Source organism: Schistocerca cancellata, chromosome 2, assembly GCF_023864275.1.
Source record: "Schistocerca cancellata isolate TAMUIC-IGC-003103 chromosome 2, iqSchCanc2.1, whole genome shotgun sequence".
In the NCBI taxonomy this organism is placed as follows: Eukaryota; Metazoa; Arthropoda; class Insecta; order Orthoptera; family Acrididae; genus Schistocerca; species Schistocerca cancellata.
The window spans coordinates 402,535,338-402,555,621 of record NC_064627.1 but is presented as its reverse complement, the minus strand read 5'-3'; the positions used below and the strand labels follow the sequence as shown (position 1 = coordinate 402,555,621).

Here is a 20,284-nt window from a genome sequence, read left to right as displayed (position 1 = left end):
GACAGAATGTCAATCCTAAGGGCGCGGGTTCGATTCCCGGCGGGCTCGGAGATTTTCTCCGCTCAGGACTGGGTGTTATGTTGTCCTAATCATCATCATTTCATCCCAATCGACGGGCAAGTCGCCGAAGTGGCGTCAAATCGAAAGACTTGCACCCGGCGAACGGTCTACCCGACGGGAAGCCCTAGTCACACGACATTTATTTATAGTTGACAATGCCCTCGAAGTGAAAGAAATTCCGGGAATTGTCCGTTACTGTGACGAAAAATAGTAGATATGATTCTTACGCATGAACACTCAGTCAAGAATGCTTCGTTTTATGTTAATTGAGTGTGATCACGTTTAACTGCGATGTGTTATCAGATTTGTGGTGGACTACCCGACTTTTATCGTCCGCTGCAATGCAGCGAAGAATATTTTTCCTTCAAAGCTTATTGGATTTTGAAATAAACATGATCCACTGTTGTCGAACAGAGTCATATTGAAAAGATGTATTTCGTGCAAATAATAATCGGAACTGCAGTGGTGCCTATTGTATACTCTTCATGACTGCAGAGTGCTGCACCAATTTGTAAAAAAAAAGTTATGAATACTAACAGAATGCCAATTCCCTATTATTTTTGTAAATGTTAGTGGGATCCCATGTGTCTTGGCGTACAGAATAGTGGGATTAATGTTCAGTGAGTTTAGATAGTGCAAATACAGGCTCCATTAACTGTATTTCATTATAATGTGTATTGTATTCATCCCTCGGTCTTCCTCTACAATTTTTACATCCCACCCCTCGCTATCACTAACACATTTACGATCACTGGATGTCTCAGGAAACGCCGTATCAACCGATCCCTTCTTTTACTCGGTTTTTGCCATAAATTTCCTTTGTTCCCCATTTCGATTCAGTACCTCCTCATCAGTTAATCGATATACCCATGTAGTCTTCGTCTGTAGCAGGGTTGTTCAAAAGCTATTCTGCTCTTGTCTTTCGTGTACTAAATATGACGTTAAGGTGAGTCTGAACGTAATGTGTTTAACTGGAACTATTAAATAACTCGAATAATGAGAAAGAAACTTCAGTGTGACATGCAAAAAAGTTATTTTCACATCCAGTTAATACAGAAATAAGCACGGTACGGATATTCATTATTGAGTTGATTAATGGACCACTAGAGGTATACTTTAATGGAACATTCCATTTAATCAATCTCTGGAAGCTCAAAATAACTAAATACAACACACATTTGGATCAAGCGGGACAGACTATTTACGTAGTGTGTATTCGCTTATCTGATTCCTCCTTTCCCTTTCACAACATGTGTCATTGGCAATAAATTATGAAATGAAGCTCAAAATCAATATTGAAATATGACAAAGAGGCATCAGAACCTTCAGAGTGATTTTAAGTTTTTGTACGTTTTAGCAGTTTGTCTAAAAATTATGTTTGACAATGAAGAGTAACATACAAACCGAAGCGGAAATTGTGTTTATACAGGCCTATAACATACGAAAATAAAATGAAATTTTAAAAATGAAAACAGCTAAACGAATAAGTAAGCGCACATTAACCAAAGCGTGAAGAATACCCACTACACTTAGATTCTGTAGCAGCAGGGCAGTACTCACTGATGTTGGCCGTGAGCGAGCCACTGCCCCTGATGCGCCGCTGCAGCACGGTGCCGTCGATGTGGTAGCCGGCCTCCAGGCGCAGCCGCGGCAGCCGCAGGGAGCCGGTCAGCACGCCGTGGTCCACGTCCGCTCTGCGACAAGTGCAGCGAAAATCCCTCCTTACTCAGTTCCTTACACTTAGGCTTGTAAATCATCATCTGACCTCCTAGTTAACTTTAATCATAGTACAATCACTACGAATTTCTTTTATTTCATTTCTTGATGGAAGTAATAAGAAAACAAACTTTAGAGATATTAATCTACTGATTAGTACCTCGTATCAGTTCTGTGTGATACTATTCAGCCACTTACCTAAATGGGTCTTAATGATGACTTTTTCTGTTACCTTACTTCACAGTGAGTTGAAGATAAATCTCAGTAGAGCTGTGTCTTTATAATTCAATGCAATATTCCTTAGGACACTCATGCATGTCCGAAGGAACAGAAACTGCTGATGGCAGCCGTATTATATTATGAATACATTCTCAAATTACGAATACGATTGCATAGCGGTTATACGATTTACTAGTAACACATAAAAATCGGGGCCTCACTAGGGCTCGAACCCGGATTTTCCGCTTTAGGTGAAACATTGCTTTAACCAGCTCATCCATCCTCGCACGCCTCCAGGACTGACCCAAAATGCCATATGTTCTAGTGTCTACGTTCCATAGTGCTCGCATACTGTTTTCGATTGTCAGATAGCCTTGCTTTGGCAGTGTTTGTATTTTATTGTGTCTGTATTGTTCGGTGCAATGTTCCATCGGACATTCATGTATTTTCCGGTCCGGCACAAATTTTCATATGTTGGTACTGAATCCTATAGCCATTGTACAATCGTATTCGCAATTAAATTTTTCTGAAATATTGTTCCAGGAAATGTCACCATGGAATGTAGATCAGATGATGATCTCTGTATTAAATCGAAAATGATCACAAACAAAAAGTAACGACTTACATGCGACCACGACTGTGTTTACTAAAGTATTCATAATTTTCGAATGCATTTCATAAGATAAAACTAATGGGACGTTTCATTCTAAAGACGTGTTATAAGTAGCCACGGATGCCACTTCGCAACAACTGCACCCTCTTCCGTGCTGTTAACAATGGTCAACGAACGGATACAAGGTGTAAAGTGCCAAAATAAGAAGATTTTCCTTGTCTGACGTTCCGAACGTTTCTAACTGTCCACATTAATGGTCTCTTTCTATTGAACAAGTCTCGTCCTCATAACAGTGTCATCTCCACATGTTCTCTTTCAGGTGCTGGACCAAACAGAGTTGCCAAGTATATCCTTAATAAAGAAAGTCTGGAGTGTTATAGGGTTTGTCATTAAGAATCCATAAGAATCCACCGCCCACTAGGAACTGCAAGCGAAAATCAGTGTTCATGAGATTGAATATCACAAGACGATTTTCGTTGAACCTAATACTTCACCTAGGACACTACGATTTTAATCACTGTGACCAGAAGTAAACCACATTTCTCTCTGTAGTGCAATAAATATTGCCACTAGAGATATCAGATTGTAATCGGTCTTCTTCTTCTCGGTAATATTTACCTGTCTAGGAAGCGTTGTCGTCATCAGTAAGCGGTGTTTTATTTCCAGGTGCAACTATTTTTGAGACGATAAATGCATGAAGAGTGCTGTATCTCTCTTAAAACCCCACTGCGAGATTGCTTTGCACCTTCCATTGCAATCCCAGGTTCAATGCGAAGTTCTGGTTAGCGCCAGTAAGCATATTACCGAGGCAGACGTAATCCGTATATCTTTATTAGAAGATAGAGGCACAAACATCTCGTAATAAGAAAATGAATTATCCCACAAGAAAAACTGTGTCTTGGTGGCAGTGACAGCACCGTCATCCTTATGACACAAAAGCAGAGAGGGAGAGAGAGACTGTAACGGACGCCGATGTTGCTAAAAGTGAAGATATGTTAACCAATACTCGAGAAGCTGATGTCTGTAGTGACTGTGAGGTTGCAATGGGACTGCAATAGGACGTATTTTATCTGCTTTTAAGGACAAGATGTTTTACTTGTTGTATCAGTACATTAAGACCTTCGTCATCTGTTACCGTGGACTGTCTTCTGCCGATTAGGTCGTGAATGATAACGATGGTTCTTCGCTTGGATAGCTGCCATCTGAAATTTCCAAACGCTATTTTCATTGGCCATACGAACATGTATTTTCTAGTAATCACAACATGAGAGCATAACATGCTACTTTTTGAAGACCTGAGAGAAGAAACAGCTAAGAGTACCGTGATCAAGAAATATCATTGTAAGATTCGGGGTAACTTTAGTCTGGAAAAGTTGCTTAGTAGTTACAACGCGTGTTTTCACCTCTCCGGTGCTTCCTCACATTATACCGAGTAAATGTACATTTAATCTTAGAAAACCTACTGGCTTTCGGGCTCTAATGCTTCCGTTCTACAAGATTAGTCACATTTGACAGAACGTACTGCTGTTCGTCCTTCACCATTGGCTTCTTGTAGTACATTTTACAATAAAAAATAACATTTCTTACTACTGCGTTCTTACCTTTTAAGGACAACTCTGCACCACAAAACTGAGGGTTCAACAGAATTTTAGTATCCTTGTATAGCATTAACAAATATTGAATCTCTCCTACAATAAAGAACTTAAACACTTCTTTTGCGCTCTTCTGATGAGGATATTCGTTTTCAGCTCACCTCAGATTGTTGACATATATTCTGTACTCCACAAAATCATGAAAGGATATTTCGTTGCCATTTCAAGGGCTTTTTCTATGGTTTTCTTCCAGTAGTGAATTACACTCTAGGACAAAAAAAGGGTGGAAATTGGTGTATGTAATCCACGTGTAACATTCATGTAGAGATAAACAAAAGATTACAGTTTCGGAAAGAGTGGATGATTTATTCAAGAGGAAGAGCTTGACAAATTGAGAAAGGCAATAACGTGTTGTTCCACCTCTGGCTCTTAAGGAAGCTGTTATTCTGCTTTACATTGATTTTCAGAGTTGTCAGATATCCTCCGGAGGGACATCGTTCCAAATTCTGTCCAGTTGGCGCGTTAGATCGTCAAAGTCCCGGGCTGGTTGGAGAGCTCTGCCCATAATGCTCCGAACTTTCTCAATTGAGGAGACATCCGACGACATTGCTAACCAAGGTAGGGTTTGGAAAGCACCAAAACAAGCAGTAGAAATCCTCGCCGTATACGGATGGGCATAATCTTGCTGAAGTTTAAGCTCAGGATGGCTTGCCATGAAGGGCTGTTTCATAAGGGTGCCGCGGTCGACAGCCAATGGGGACCTGCTGTGAAAATAAATGGCACCCCAAACCATCACTCCTGGTTACCGGGCTACAGGGTGGGAGGCAGTCAACTTGGTATCCCACTGCTGTCCGGGGCTTCCCCAGACACGCCTTCGTTGGTCATCGGGGCGGGTCTCATCACTGAAGACAATTTCAGTCCAGTGAATGAGATACCAGGCCCCGATGAACACCAAAAACCAATTTGGGAACGTCCTGGACAGCGGTAGGATATCAGTCCGTCTCCCGCTATGCAGCCCGAAAACCAGAAGATCTGGGGTGCCATTTCTTTTCGTAGCAGGACCGCTTTGGATGTCATCCGCGGCACCTTTGTAGCACAGCAGTACATCAACGCCCCGTTTTCTTGCGCGTTATGGCAAGCCATCTTGGGCTTAAATTTCAGCAAGATAATGCTCTTCCGGAGACGCCGAGAGTTTTTACAGCTTGCCTTCGTGCTTACCAACCCCTAACTTTGGCCAGCGAGGTCGCCGGATTCTCCCCAACCGAGTACGTTAGGATCATTATGAGCAGGGCTCTCCAACCAGATCGGGATTGGTACAATATGTGGCGTCACAGCCAAACACCACACTTGCTAGGTGGTAGCCTTTAAATCGGCCGCGGTCCGTTAGTATACGTCGGACCCGCGTGTCGCCACTATCAGTGATTGCAGACCGAGGGCCGCCACACGGCAGGTCTAGAGACACTTGCTAGCACTCGCCCCAGTTGTACAACCGACTTTGCTAGCGATGGTTCACTGACAAATTACGCTCTCATTTGCCGAGACGATAGTTAGCATAGCCTTTAGCTACGTCATTTGCTACGACCTAGCAAGGCGCCATTACTAGTTACTATTGATGCTGTAAAACTTGTACCGTCAAGAGCGATGTTCACCAATTATGGATTAAAGTTAAGTATTCCAGCAGCTACGTACGTTTTTGGCTATTCTCATTTCCGTGTCCTGTTCCAGACCTCCCGCCAGCCTGCGTGAGCTTAAACGCGTGCCTTTCGGCTTCCTCATAGTGGATTGGCTGGCTCGCCAATCCACAACACAATATCCCTCATGAGGACATCCAACAACTGTTAATCAATGCCAAGCCGAATAACTGCTTGCGTAAAGGCCAGAGGCGGACTAACACATTGACTTGCTCAATTAAGCTCTTTCTCTTCAACAAATCCCCCAATTATTCTGAAATTGTAATCAGTTGTTTATCTCTGCATGTACATTAGATATACCAACTTCCACCCCATTCGGATAATTCCTTCGTGGTGCGTCGTTACCTTTGTCTTAGAGTGTATTTAAGAATCGACTGATTGCACTTTCGTAACAGCTTACAGGCTTGACCTTTTCTTACGGTGGATGGGGGTGTTGTGGAAACTGGTAACCATATAGTCTCAGACTTAAAATTTCTCTTGACTACAATACCCAACAATTAATAGAAAGGACATACAATGCTATGTTGTTTTATCAGCGCATGCAGATATATAAAATCAACAAGGTTGTTGGACGGAAAGAGAAAGAGGTGGGAATTAAAAAAGGTGACAGGACAAAAAGAAGTGGTGGACGGGAAGGGAAGGACGATGAAAAGTCAAAGTTGTCCCAGGTGTCGCTTATTCTAGTTACGCCTGAGTTAAATAAACGTGCAGCTTAACGCTTGAGGTCATGGGTAGAGGAATCATTTGTTAACGTGCCAGCGGCAGCGAGAGCGCGACTTGGATCACGTACCTGACGTTGCTGAAGACGTAGTCGGAGAGGCCGTAGAGCTGAATGCCGGTGAGCCTGGCGCGGTACGTGAGGGCTGGAGCGTCCTGCTGCAGGTCCACCTCCGGCAGCGACAGCGGCTCCAGGGGAGGGATGTGCAGCTCGCGCACCCCTGCAACGGTGACACAACTCAGCACAGCGTGCTGCGATGCGCGGCCAGCGCTCTCCGTAAGGACAAAACAGGTAATCGGGCTAAATACCGTCACGGTGGCAGCTTCAAGTGAGTGCCACCTTCTACTTATTTCTTCAGCGTATATGGCTTTATACGCAAACAAGGATACACATATAATACCCAGTAACTACGTAAAAGTGTAAAATAGTTAACAATCTTCACAAATAGTATAGACATAACAGAAATTATATGTCAACGTCAACAAGCTCAGTCGATTCTAGCATCGATGCAACTGTCTTCAGGAAGTCCGCCAAGTTTCCTTTATAAGAGCGCAAAGGTCATTTGCGGTTTGCGGCGAAGATGCTGCACGGACTGTCTCAAAGCGCCACAGTCAGTCTTGAGATTGAGTTTCTCCTCACTTATGTAGTGGATCTGCGCATTTTGTAACTTTTCTACATAAGAAAAGTTTATTTTTTGTGAACTAAACCTGGACTGGTTTCCTATCTAAAACTTCGTGTGTCTCTGTTGTTGTCCTGAACAATACAAGTGGAGTATTTGCGACATAATAATAAGTCAATAAAATGAGTCGCCAAATGTCTGAAACTGTGTAACGTTATACTTCTATTGCAATTAACTTCGACCAAATTAATTAGAAGACCAAAACTATAAACCGTGGACAGTGATAAAAGATGTGACGTCACAATATGCGACTTGCAAATTCAGTACACAAAACCAACAGAATAAAAATGCTACATAAAGTTACAGATCGAATTTTCAAAGAATAAATAATCAAAATGTTTCTCTAAAAATTCCGTGAATTTACGTGTAAAGTCTGACTAAAATAAGTTTCATACATAGAATAACATGCAAATGCAACGCCGCACTGTAAGAATTGCAACTGTCGGCCTACTTTATGTAAATTGAACCTGATGATTATTTTGAAATGGAAAGCTAACTTTAATGATCTAACTATCTTGACAGAAACGCAAAACTGGCCTTAAGTGTCATGGTTTACCCGGGCCAAAGGAAACTTGGTACCGCTCGAAGTTATGAACATAATAAACGAAGCCTAAGCAAATCATGCTTCAGTTTTAGCCCCTGTGTTCAGCACAGTGCAATGCGGTGACATAAATAACCATGAAATGAACCTTCGTGAGGAGACGGTGGTACAATTTAAACTTGTTAAATGATTGAAAAGAAACTAAACTTTTTTTAAAGAATAAAGTTAAAATCTGATATTGTAAAGGAATGATAAATCTATAACTTGTGAGTGCAAGTCATGTGAAGAGATAACGTTTCTTAATAACGACTGAACAATGGATCTAACTAACGCAAACCAATAAAGGAAAATTCTACTAAAGCTTTCTGTTATCCAAGCACATCATAAATTACGCTCAAGCAAACAGTACACCAACAACAGTACCTGGAAATTTTTCCTTCTCAAATCAATTTTTACCAAACCATGCTTCCAAAATTGATCATCCTCTGTATCTTTATCTCTGTGCTCTCAAGCTATTTCCAGACCACTCATATCATAACCAACATCCTACTCACTCACTCACTAGCTTCTCGTAGAATGCTACACCATGATACTAGCAACCAAAGATTACACTGTTTGTACACAGAACCTCTTACAAGTATGAAGTATGACACATCAACTGAAAATAGAGCTTACATCACTTTTCTTTAATAACAAAAATAAGCTAGTAACCTTACAGATTGCCATGCCCAGTGTGCACCCGGTTTAGTTACGTCCACTATTTTCGGCTTAATTCTGTGGCAGCATGAAACTGGTGTCCAGCGGGCAAGGGTATATCATCCGCATAACAAAACTTTTCCCCACCGTGGCAGGGAGATCGGCAATACGCGGTGTCCTTGGAGGGATGGTCAATATTCAGAAACGATCATTCGAAGCAAAAACGTCTAGTATACCCGGCTCCAAAATGCGTAGCTTAAGAGTTATAAGCGCTTCTTCATCTTCGACACTGTGCAAAATAGTCTCTTCTATTGCAAGTTCTTTGCCTTCCATATTTTGAGAGGTGGTAGCATGGACCAAATCAAGGAAAAAAGTCCAGTAAACATGGGCTCTGGAATATGTATCTTAAGAACTAAGATCACTTGTTCATTTTCGCTACTGTGAAACATCTCTTCTGCTGAACAAGTGCTCATAGCTCTTATGCATTTTAGAGGCCGTTTGTACTGGACCATTTTGCTTCGTTAGATCGTTCCTGACATATCCGTGAAAACTGACGATTCCCCCTTGGACACCTTGCGTATAGCCTGAACAGGAGGCGTGGTTCGTTGTTGATCATTCTGCTGTTGCATCATATTCCCATCAAGTACGCCTTGAAAAGATCTGTTACAGACAACATTCTGTATTATACGTGCCGTTGTTTGAGAAAATATAACTCCTGGCCATTTATAGATGCCCCCTCCATCAAGACCATGTCATACGGTTATGTGAGGTACAGGAATACTGCGCATATTTTGAGCTTCTGTTCGTCATCTGAATACAACGTTAGTGTCAGTTCTTGGTCACAGCAAACTGCGGCCTGGTGTGAATAATGCTTGTTCTGGTGGAAGGTGTTACGTAAGAGGCGTTCAAAAACCTGTATTTCATGGTTTCTCAGGCGCACATCCGGAACACCAATGCTTCTTTCACTACTACCGACATAGTCCTCTCCAGAGATTGCGCAACTCTGTTGGTATGTAAAATTTATAGTTTATTTTGTCGTCGTAGATGTACACTTTTCTTCTGACTATTTTCAATCAGAATTGATCATCTTTAGACCGATGCGCAAGCAACTCGTCTTATCCGTCAGATTATTGTATTCTGATTTGTACTTGCATATGGATACGCCGGGTTGCTTACACAGAAACATCGATCTGAAAATGATCAATTTTGATCGAAGCTAGTGCAACTGAGAGGACAAAATAAACGATATATTTTAAATATCAACATTTCTTCTGCTTATGTTGCGGATATAAGGTTCACAGCAGTGATATCAGCTGGCCGGTGTGGCCAAGCGGTTCTAGGCGCTTCAGTCTACCGCTACGGTCGCAGGTTCGAATCCTGCCCAGGGCATGGATGTGTGTGATGTCCTTAGGTTAGTTAGGTTTAAGTAGCTCTAAGTTCTAGGGGACTGATGACCACAGATGTTGAGTCCCATAGTGCTCAGAGCCATTTGAACCATTTTTTGAAGTGATATCGGAAGAAAATTTGCTGTCCAGGCTGCAAGTCCGAAAAATGAAGGGATGAGTGAAATGTAATCTACAATTTGTACAGAAATTGCAGTTACAAGAATCGAAGGAAATGAAAGGAAGGCATTCTACATATACATCTGAATTTACTTCTGCATGATTACTATGGAGTTAATACGTATCTGGCAGAGGTTTCATAGAAACAGTTTCAGAATATTTTTCGACAATTTGACTCTCGAATAGCATCTGAGAAGAATGAACATCTACATCTTCTCGTGCGAGCTCTGATTTCTCTTCATTTATTACGATGGTCATTTATACCTGCGTGGATGGTAGTCAACAACATATTTTGGCATTTGGAGAAGAAAAATAGTAATTGAAATTTCGTGCAAAAGATCGCTACAACATAAAACTCCTTTATTTTAATGATTGCTACGCCAGCTTGCTTATCTGTCAGTGACATTCTGTGACATATTTTGCGATAGTATGAAAGAAGTCGCCCTTCTTTCAGCTTTTTTGAAGTCCTATATTAATCGAATCTGCTAAGGATCACATGCTGCACAGCACTGTTACAGAAGAGAACAAGTGTAGTGTAGACAGTCTCCTTAGTAGATTTGTTGTATCTTCGAAGTGTTCTGCCGATAAAATGCAGTCTTTGGTTCGCCTTGCACTCAATGCTTATGTGTTGGACCACAAACTCCTTTAAAAAAATTCTCAAGTCACTCATGTCTCTATCACAAGCAAAATGTCATTCGTGTCAAACGTTTTCTGTCGATTGCTAACTGATTTATTACACGGTACAGCACTTCAGTTCATAAGTTGTGGCCACAGATTTCTAATGAATAGACAATAAAGTTCGGTAGATAAATCTACTGTACAGTAAAGGAAAGAGATAACGAGATAATGAACACATAATCGGTCTAGCCAAGAGTAGCACTTCTATCATTTCTGTAATAAAGACAAACTGTCACTGGAATAAAGACATAGTCGTGTACCGCATCTTCACAGGCCTCACTATCTTACAAGACAGTCTTGGATGCAATATGCGCGTTGAACAAATAATTAAACAGTAGTGTGGTACACCTGGTAGCCCGAGTGTGATTATCAAAAGGTTTTCGACGCTCCTTCAAGCAAATAACGGGCTACTTCCTGATCTCCGCCCTCCAAGTAGTACGGCACAAAAACATTTAAATTATGATAACACATAGGATAAAGTTCGCGGGATTCAGTGATCCATGTTGCATACGACGTTTCTCCCTTGACTGAACGGACTGTGGTGGCTGGTAGACCTTTCGGCCACAAAGTTAAAATCAGTAATAATAATTTGCAAATCACGAAATAGCGGTCTGCCCTTAAGTGGACCTCGGAAGGAATGAGTTGCTGGTAAACCTTTTGGGGTATAAGGTCGTTGTCCGCGATACTCTTCTGTTCCTAATATTTCATCCAGAACTGCGCTGGATCAACTGTGGAGCAACGCCTCGGATATGTCCAGTGCATTTCAGGGCGAAACGTTAGGAACAGAAGAGTTTCGTGGACACGACCTTATGCCACGAAGGTTTACCAGCAGCAGTAGTCCGGTCGTGAAAGCCTTCATTTTATAATGATGATTAGTGTTGAACGTTTAACGGAACACGAGTTCTGGTGGGAATTCGGACGTGTTCTATTCCGACATTTGCCTTTTTAGGGGAATCATGGAAAACCTGAATCAGGATGGCTGGAAGGGGATCTGAGCCACCAGCCTCCGGAATGCGAGACCAGTTCCTCACAGACGCGCCATGCGCTACCTCGCTCGGTGCGGAACCCTTGAAGAATTGTACAATCGCTAGGAAGACGAAGTAGGAGCCCGACTGGACAATAGTGGAATGTACAACTGGTGAGAGAGTGGCCGACGGATTGCAGCTTGCACACCTTCCTACAGCTGCTACGCCCGCCTGGCCGCGTGTCGTCTTCACACCTCCACAGACCGTGGCCCGCGCAGCCACGCCTACGGTAGGTAAATCATCGCTTTCCTCTGCGCTGTGACCGGGACCGGTCTGCCGGGGCGTAACGAAGGCGGGAAGGAGCCTAGTCACCAAGGCTTCACGGTCGCTTTCACTTGGGGAGAGCGCCGGCCAATCACACGCAGTTACGTGCGAGGGAGTTGCGTAACCGCTGTCACGAGCTGCCAGCTAATGTACGAGGCCGGACTCTCCCAGAACTCTGTAATCGCCTGTGGATGAGGTAGATGATGAGTGCAACGACGTAGGACCTAAAGTGCGTACCGTTTGCTGATATTAATACACTACTGGACATTAAAATTGCTACACCAAGAAGAAATGCAGATGATAAACGGGTATTCATTGAACAAATATATTATACTAGAACTGACATGCGATTACATTTTCACGCAATTTGGGTGCATAGTTCCTCAGGAACCAGTACCCAGAAAAACCACCTCACGCCATAATAACGGCCTTGATACGCCTGGGAATTGAGTCAAACAGAGCTTGGACGGCGTGTACAGGCACATCTGAACATGCAGCTTCTACACGATACCACAGTTCATGAAGAGTAGTGACTGGTGTATTGTGATGAGCCAGTTGCTCGGCCACCATTGACCAGACGTTTTCAATTGGTGAGAGATCTGGAGAATGTGCTGGCCAGGGCAGCAGTCGAACATTTTCTGTATCCAGAAAGGCCCGTACAGGACCTGCAACATGCGGTCGTGCATTATCCTGCTCAAATGTAGGGTTTCGCAGGGATCGAATGAAGGGTAGAGCCACGGGTCGTAACACATCTGAAATGTAACGTCCACTGTTCAAAGCGCCGTCAATGCGAACAAGAGGTGACCGAGACGAGTAACTAACCACATACATCACGCCGGGTGATACGCCAGTATGGCGATGACGAATACACGCTTCCAATGTGCGTTCACTGCGATGTCGCCAAACACGGATGCGACCATCATGATGCTGTAAACAGAACCTGGATTCATCCGAAAAAATGACTTTTGCCATTCGTGCACCCAGGTTCGTCGTTGAGTACACCATCGCAGCGCTCCTGTCTGTGATGGAGCGTCAAGGGCAATCGCAGCCATGGTCTCCGATCTGATAGTCCATGCTGCTGCAAACGTCGTCGAACTGTTTGTTGCAGATGATTGTTGTCTTGCAAACGTCCCCATCTGTTGACTCAGGGATCGAGACGTGGCTGCACGATCCGTTACAGCCATGCGGATAAGATGCCTGTCATCTCGACTGCTAGTGATACGAGGCCGTTGGGATCCAGCACGGCGTTCCGTATTACCCTCCTGAACCCACCGATTCCATATTCTGCTAACAGTCATTCGATCTCGACCAACGCGAGCAGCAATGTCGCGATACGATAAACCGCAATCACGGTAGGCTACAATCCGACCTTTATCAAAGTCGGAAACGTGATGGTACGCATTTCTCCTCCTAACACGAGGCATCACAACAACGTTTCACCAGGCAACGGCGGTCAACTGCTGAGAAATCGGTCGGAAACTTTCCTCATGTCAGCACGTTTTAGGTGTCGCCACCGGCGCCAACATTGTATGAATGCTCTGAAAAGCTAATCATTTAGATATCACAGCATCTTCTTCCTGTCGTTTAAATTTCAGGTCTGTAGCACGTCATCTTCGTGGTGTAGCAATTTTAATGCCCAGTAGTGTCATTCCTGTTATCGGTACTACTGTACAAAGACAGGTCGTAGTTTAAGGTTGTTAACAAAAATGTCAAAAAGTTACTGAGCGGTTTACTTCAGATTCTTACTAGATACTCTGATCAATTTTCGGGTGTACATAGACTAAATACGCACACATTTACACACTTATCAGACAGAAAATTATGTCCACCTACGTAATAGCTGGTATCTCCACCTTTGGCACGGATAACAGTGGCGACGCGTCGGGACGTGGAAGCAATGAGGCCTTGACAGGTCGCTGGAAGGAGCTGGCACCGCATCTGCGCATACAAGTCACCTAATTCCCCGAAATTTCAAGGAGGTGGTTGGTGAGCTACAACGTCACGTTCAATCACATCACAGATGTGTTCGGTCGGGTTGAGGACTGCCGGGGTGAGGAGCTAGCACATCAACTGGAACTCGCCACTGTGTTTCTCGAACCACTCTATCACACACTTGGCCTTGTGACATGGCCCGTTTTCTTGGTACAAAATGCCACTGCCGTCGGGAAATACGATCGTCATGAAGGGTTGTACGTAGTCTGTAAGCGTACGATACTCCTTGGCCGTCATGGTGCCTTGCACGAGCTGCACTGGATCCATGGATGCCAACGTGAATGTCCCCCACAGCATAATGGAGCTCTGCTGCCAGCTCGTCTCCGTACCGAAGCACAAGTGTCAAGGAGCTGTTTCCATGGAAGACGACGAATTCGCGGCCTCCCATATGCAATATGAAGAAGGTATCGGCATTCATCAAACCATGCAACGGTCTGCCACTGCCCCAACGTCCAGTGCCTATGGTCACGTGCACATTTGCCGATGTCGTGGTGTTAATACTGGCACATGCATGAGTCGTCGGTTGCGGAGACCCATCGTTAGGAATGTTCTGTGCACTGTGTGTTCAGACAGGCTTGTATTCTGCCCACCATCAAAATCTGATGGTAGTTCCGCCACATTTCGCCGACTGTCCTGTTTAACCAGTTTTCCCAGCCTACGTCGTCCGACGTCTGTAACGAGGGATGGCCTCCCAAACACACGACGCTACATGTACGTAGGTTGGAACATAAATAGTGGCAACACTGCTGTGGAGATACTATGCAATGGAATCTACTATTGTCGCTGATAGCACACTTTGTCGACATACGTACCTTACTCGCCCGTCCCACCTCACCGGCGTGCGCACAATGGAGGGAAACACCGTCACTTGTGAGCGAGCGGTCTAACGTTACGGTGTCACTATGTTTTCGAACAGGAGCAACGGAGTTGGATCAAAATTGAATGTGCCAGAGGTCGTACAGCACGACAGCGTCATGAAGGTCTTCAAGAGGCGTGCGGGGAATCGGCATTGCCATACAGAACAGTGGCACGTTGGGTAGAAGCCTTCAACGGAGGTCGGCAAACTGTGGCAGACATGCATCGGGCAGGTCGTCCTAGCGTCTCTGAAGAAGAAGTGCTTGCTATTGCCGCGTTAGTGGACAGTGAGCGACGCCATACGATTCGTGAGCTCGCCCACGAAACCGGATTAGCGCATACGACTGTGCTTCGCATCCTGATGGAACGCCTGGGCATGCGAAAAATTCATCATGAGAGGTTCCGCATGAATTGCCGGAAATGCAGAAATGGATGCTTTACGACGCTGCTCAGACGCACCTGGAGCTCTATGAGCGCAAAGGAGAGGATTTCTTAGGCCGTATCGTAACACTGGATGAGACATGGGCCACATCGTAGGAGTCAAAACTGAAACGCCAAGCCAACGAATGGCGTCATTATGGGTCGCCGCGAAATTCGAAAGTGCGTCAGAGCCCAAGTGTGGTGAAAGTTGTAGTGATTCTCGTGTGCGATTGTCATTCTGTTATCCTAACGCATTACGTTCCTCCACGGCAGACTGTCGATGCACAGTATTACTGTTCCTTTATGGAGCATCACCGGCGAAAGCGGCGACGCTTTCTGCGCAACCCACCCATCATTTTGGACGACAATGTACGGCCGCATACAGCATAAGCTGTGGCTGCTCTGTTCGGTCGATGGGACTGGGAAGTACTGTACCATCCACCATTCTCTCCGGACTTAAGTCCTTGTGACTTTGATTCAAAAGATGAAGGAACCACTTCGTGGCATTCGCTTCAGAACTGTTCAAGAGATTCGACAGGCAGTAGACCGCTCCATTCGCAACATCAACAGATCAGGTTCTGCTAACGATACACTACGCCTTCCACATCGGTGGCAACGGTTTCTACACTACTTTGAAGGACAGTAACAGGTGCAAACATGTAACTTTTTGTATCGGTTGTGAATAAATAGTTGTCACTATTTAAGTTCCAACCCTCGTATATACTTATAAATGAAGACAAAATGTAGCATATGGTTATTACCGAAAATCTCGAAAATTTCTGGACCGATTTACTTCAAATTTTACACGATACTCTAACAAATGTGTAGACAGACCCAGACTTCCCATTCTTTTAATATATGTGTTATAAAAATTCTTCACCAATTTACTTCTAATTTTCATACGATACTGTAATAAACATTCAGACGGACATATGCTACATTTTTTAATAAATGTTGTATTCAAATAAATATGTACTGTATAAAAGGGCAACGTTGTTGGCAAAAAAAGTTGTTGACCGAATTATTTCAGATTTTTACACGATACTCTACTGAACTTTCGGACAGACATAGGTTATATTTTTAATATATAACTATATAATATGTAATATATAAGGGAGCAACCTTGTTGGCAAAATCTCGAAAAGTTCTCAGCCGATTTACTTCAGATTTTTGCAGATACTCTAATAAGCAATTGGGCAAACATAGAACATATAGTTTTTAATATAGACAACATATAAATATATATGTAATATACAAAGAGGAAAAGTTATTGCCAAACATCTCGAAAACGTCTTGACCAATATACTTCAAATTTTACAGGACACTCTAACAAACATTCGCACGGACAGGGGCTACATATGTTTTAATATATGGATATATATGTAACACATAAAGAGAAACGTTGTTGCCAAAATTTCTCGAAGTGCTTGACCGAGATACTTTAAACGTATACACGATACTCCAATAGACATTCGGACGGGTATAGGATACATATTTTTTAAACAACGTTGTACAGGTTTCCTTTTGAAATCGATTTCGCGAAAGACAATCCTGTGCTGTGCTCCTCTGTGAAAGTGTCTGGTTTTGTTTTAGTTCTCACAGACAGACAAACTGTTTCTCCCATACATATTTTTTCTCATCATACATATCTTTTTTTGTTTAAATTGTTTACACTACAATGTTGTCTTCCTCGCAGTCAGGTTTCACAGCAAACAGAATAGTTGTGTATTATACGGCTTATCGGCGGAATACGAATTCGCAATAAGAATGAATGAGGCTCAGGATCAGAGGGGAAGGAAACGGAGATAGACAGAGTGGGGGGAGGAGAAAATGGACATAGAGAAGGGAAACGAAGAGACGGACAAAGAGAGGTTGGAGGGCAGCAGGAGATTAGGATGTATATCCAATTTTCATGTTGTTGTTGTTGTGGTCTTCAGTCCTGAGACTGGTTTGATGCAGCTCTCCATGCTACTCTATCCTGTGCAAGCTTCTTCATCTCCCAGTACCTACTCCAACCTACATCCTTCTGAATCTGCTTGGTGTATTCATCTCTTGGTCTCCCTCTAAGATTTTTACCCTCCACGCTGCCCTCCAATACTAAATTGGTGGTGATCCCTTGACGCCTCAGAACATGTCCTACCAACCGATCCCTTCTAATAGTCAAGTTGTGCCACAAACTTCTCCCCAATCCTCTTCAACACCTCCTCATTAGTTATGTGATCGACCCATCTAATCTTCAGCATTCTTCTGTAGCACCAAATTTCGAAAGCTTCTATTCTCTTCTTGTCCAAACTATTTATCGTCCATTTTTCACTTTCATACATGGCTACAACCCATACAAATACTTTCAGAAACGACTTCCTGACACTTAAATCTATACTCGATGTTAACAAATTTCTCTTCTTCAGAAACGCTTTCCTTCCCATTGCCAGTCTACATTTTATATCCTCTCTACTTCGACCATCATGAGTTATTTTGCTCCCCAAATAGCAAACCTCCTCGACTACTTTAAGCGTCTCATTTCCTAATCTAATACCCTCAGCATCGCCCGACTTAATTCGACTGCATTCCATTATCCTCGTTTTGCTTTTGTTGATGTTCATCTTATATCCTCCCTTCAAGACACCATCCATTCCGTTCAACTGCTTTTCCAAGTCCTTTGCAGTCTCTGACAGAATTACAATGTCATCGGCGAACCTCAAAGTTTTTATTTCTTCTCCATGGATTTTAATACCTACTCCGAATTTTTCTTTTGTTTCCTTCACTGCTTGCTCAATATAGAGATTGAATAACATCAGGGAGAGGCTAAAACCCTGTTTCACACTCCCTTCCCAACCACTGCTTCCCTTTGATGTCCCTCGACTCTTATAACTGCCATCTGTGTTCTGTACAAATTGTAAATAGCCTTTCGCTCCCTGCATTTTACCCCTGCCACCTTAAGAATTTGAAAGAGTTTATTCCAGTCAACATTGTCAAACGCTTTCTCTAAGTCTACAAGGTTTGCCTTTCCTTAATCCAGCTTCTAAGATAAGTCGTAGGGTCAGTATTGCCTCACGTGTTCCAATATTTCTACGGAATCCAAACTGATCTTCCCCTATGTCGGCTTCTACTAGTTTTTCCATTCGTCTGTAAAGAATTCGCGTTAGTATTTTTCAGCCGCGACTTATTAAACTGATAGTTCGGTAATTTTCACATCTGTCAACACCTGCTTTCTTTGGGATTGGAATTATTATATTCTTCTTGAAGTCTGAGGGTATTTCGCCTGTCTCATACATCTTGCTCACCAGATGGTAGAGTTTTGTCAGGTCTGGCTCTCCCAAGGCCGTCAGTAGTTCTAATGGAATGTTGCCTACTTTCGGGGCCTTGTTTCGACTCAGGTCTTTCAGTGCTCTGTCAAACTCTTCACGCAGTATCATATCTCCCATTTCATCTTCATCTACATTCTCTTCCATTTCCATAATATTGTCCTCAAGTACATCGCCCTTGTATAGACCCTCTATATACTCCTTCCACCTTTCTGCTTTCCCTTCTTTGCTTAGAACTGGGTTTCCATCTGAGCTCTTGATATTCATACAAATGGTTCTCTTTTCTCCAAAGGTCTCTTTAATTTTCCTGTAGCCAGTATCTATCTTACTCCTAGTGAGATAAGCCTCTACATCCTTACATTTATCCTTTAGCTATCCCTGCTTAGCCATTTTGCACTTCCTGTCTATCTGATTTTTGAGACGTTTGTATTCCTTTTTGCCTGCTTCATTTACTGCATTCCAATTTTCATATTATTTACCAATTGCGAAGCGTTGCCGGGTTATCTAGTTCACTGTAAACACACCTCGAGGCACGGTCTCAGTTCAGCGAGGAAGAGCGTCCATAGATTTCTTCACGTGTAACATATGCAGCTGAAGCCACTCATTGATTATTACATCCCGGGCAGTAACGAATTACCGGGGGCGCTGACTGCTACATTCCTCTAGGTATACCAAATAGTCCCAATCATTTTCTATTCGTTGAAAATCGGACGATTTAGCGGATCAGTAGAGTTGCGATATGGTGTCCGCCAAACCACGAACGTGTTCTTGGCCACCGGTGAACACTGCTGTTGTCATCTTGGAGAATGAAAGTGTCCACTGCACACTCGTGATTATGTAGTACAAAGGGCAACACCTGATCTGTGAAAATGTTGAAATAAATATACGCTTTCATGTTCATAATAACCTGAATAATTCAGCCCAAGTGATATTACGGAAACATCCCCCCCCCCCCTAAGAAAAAAAATTACAGAGCCACTTCCAGCCTGAACTACGTTCTCTACATACCGGGGGTTAAACCCGTCATTGAGCTCCCGATGCCTTGCGTTATTTCAAAAGAAGTAAAATGGCGATTCATCGAACCACCTTACTTGCCTCCATTCACGTACTATCGAGTTTCTGTGTTATGCGGTCCAGTGAAGACATGAGTTTTATGTTCCGATGTACTTTTATTTATTTATTGGCCTTTGGCGTTAAACATTTAGCCAAAGAAGTGAGTAATTACAGATTTGGTGCACAATGTCATATATAAAATGACATGAGTACCAGTTAAACTTCATGGACCATTTTGCACAGTCACGCACTCAATGTAGTCCATATAACACAACTGCTCACGTTGGATCCTTCGTGTCTGACTGATAACTAGATGTCCGCTTCTTGTAGAAAAGGACAACACTGACGCTGTCAGTTGTAGACAGCTGCCGGAACAAGACCGTCATAGGTGTGGGTTGGAAAGGCCCTGCTCTAAACAATTCCCTGAGAGTCCTGGGCCCTTTTCTGTCAAAACGTGAACACCCCACATGGCTGAATTCTCATCCTACAAAGATGTGAAGCATAACAGCGGTGACCCAGCCGTATGCGCATTTGTAGTAGCGGTATGACAGCTAAATAGCTTGATATGGGAAAACTATGTTTGTTAACGGAATGATCGGCTGTGC

At 43.2% G+C, this 20,284-nt stretch overlaps 1 protein-coding gene across 1 annotated transcript in view; it reads right to left on the bottom strand.

Annotated features, from left to right (window-relative positions):
• LOC126161842 (uncharacterized) overlaps positions 1 to 20,284 on the bottom strand; it is a 65,019-nt gene that overhangs the window by 9,523 nt on the left and 35,212 nt on the right. Inside the window, exons 3-4 of the mRNA XM_049917947.1 lie at positions 6,682 to 6,829; positions 1,621 to 1,754 (exon numbers count right to left, since the gene is read on the bottom strand). Of these exons, the coding sequence (XP_049773904.1) occupies positions 1,621 to 1,754; positions 6,682 to 6,829 (282 nt within the window). The remainder of the gene's footprint in view (positions 1 to 1,620; positions 1,755 to 6,681; positions 6,830 to 20,284) is intronic.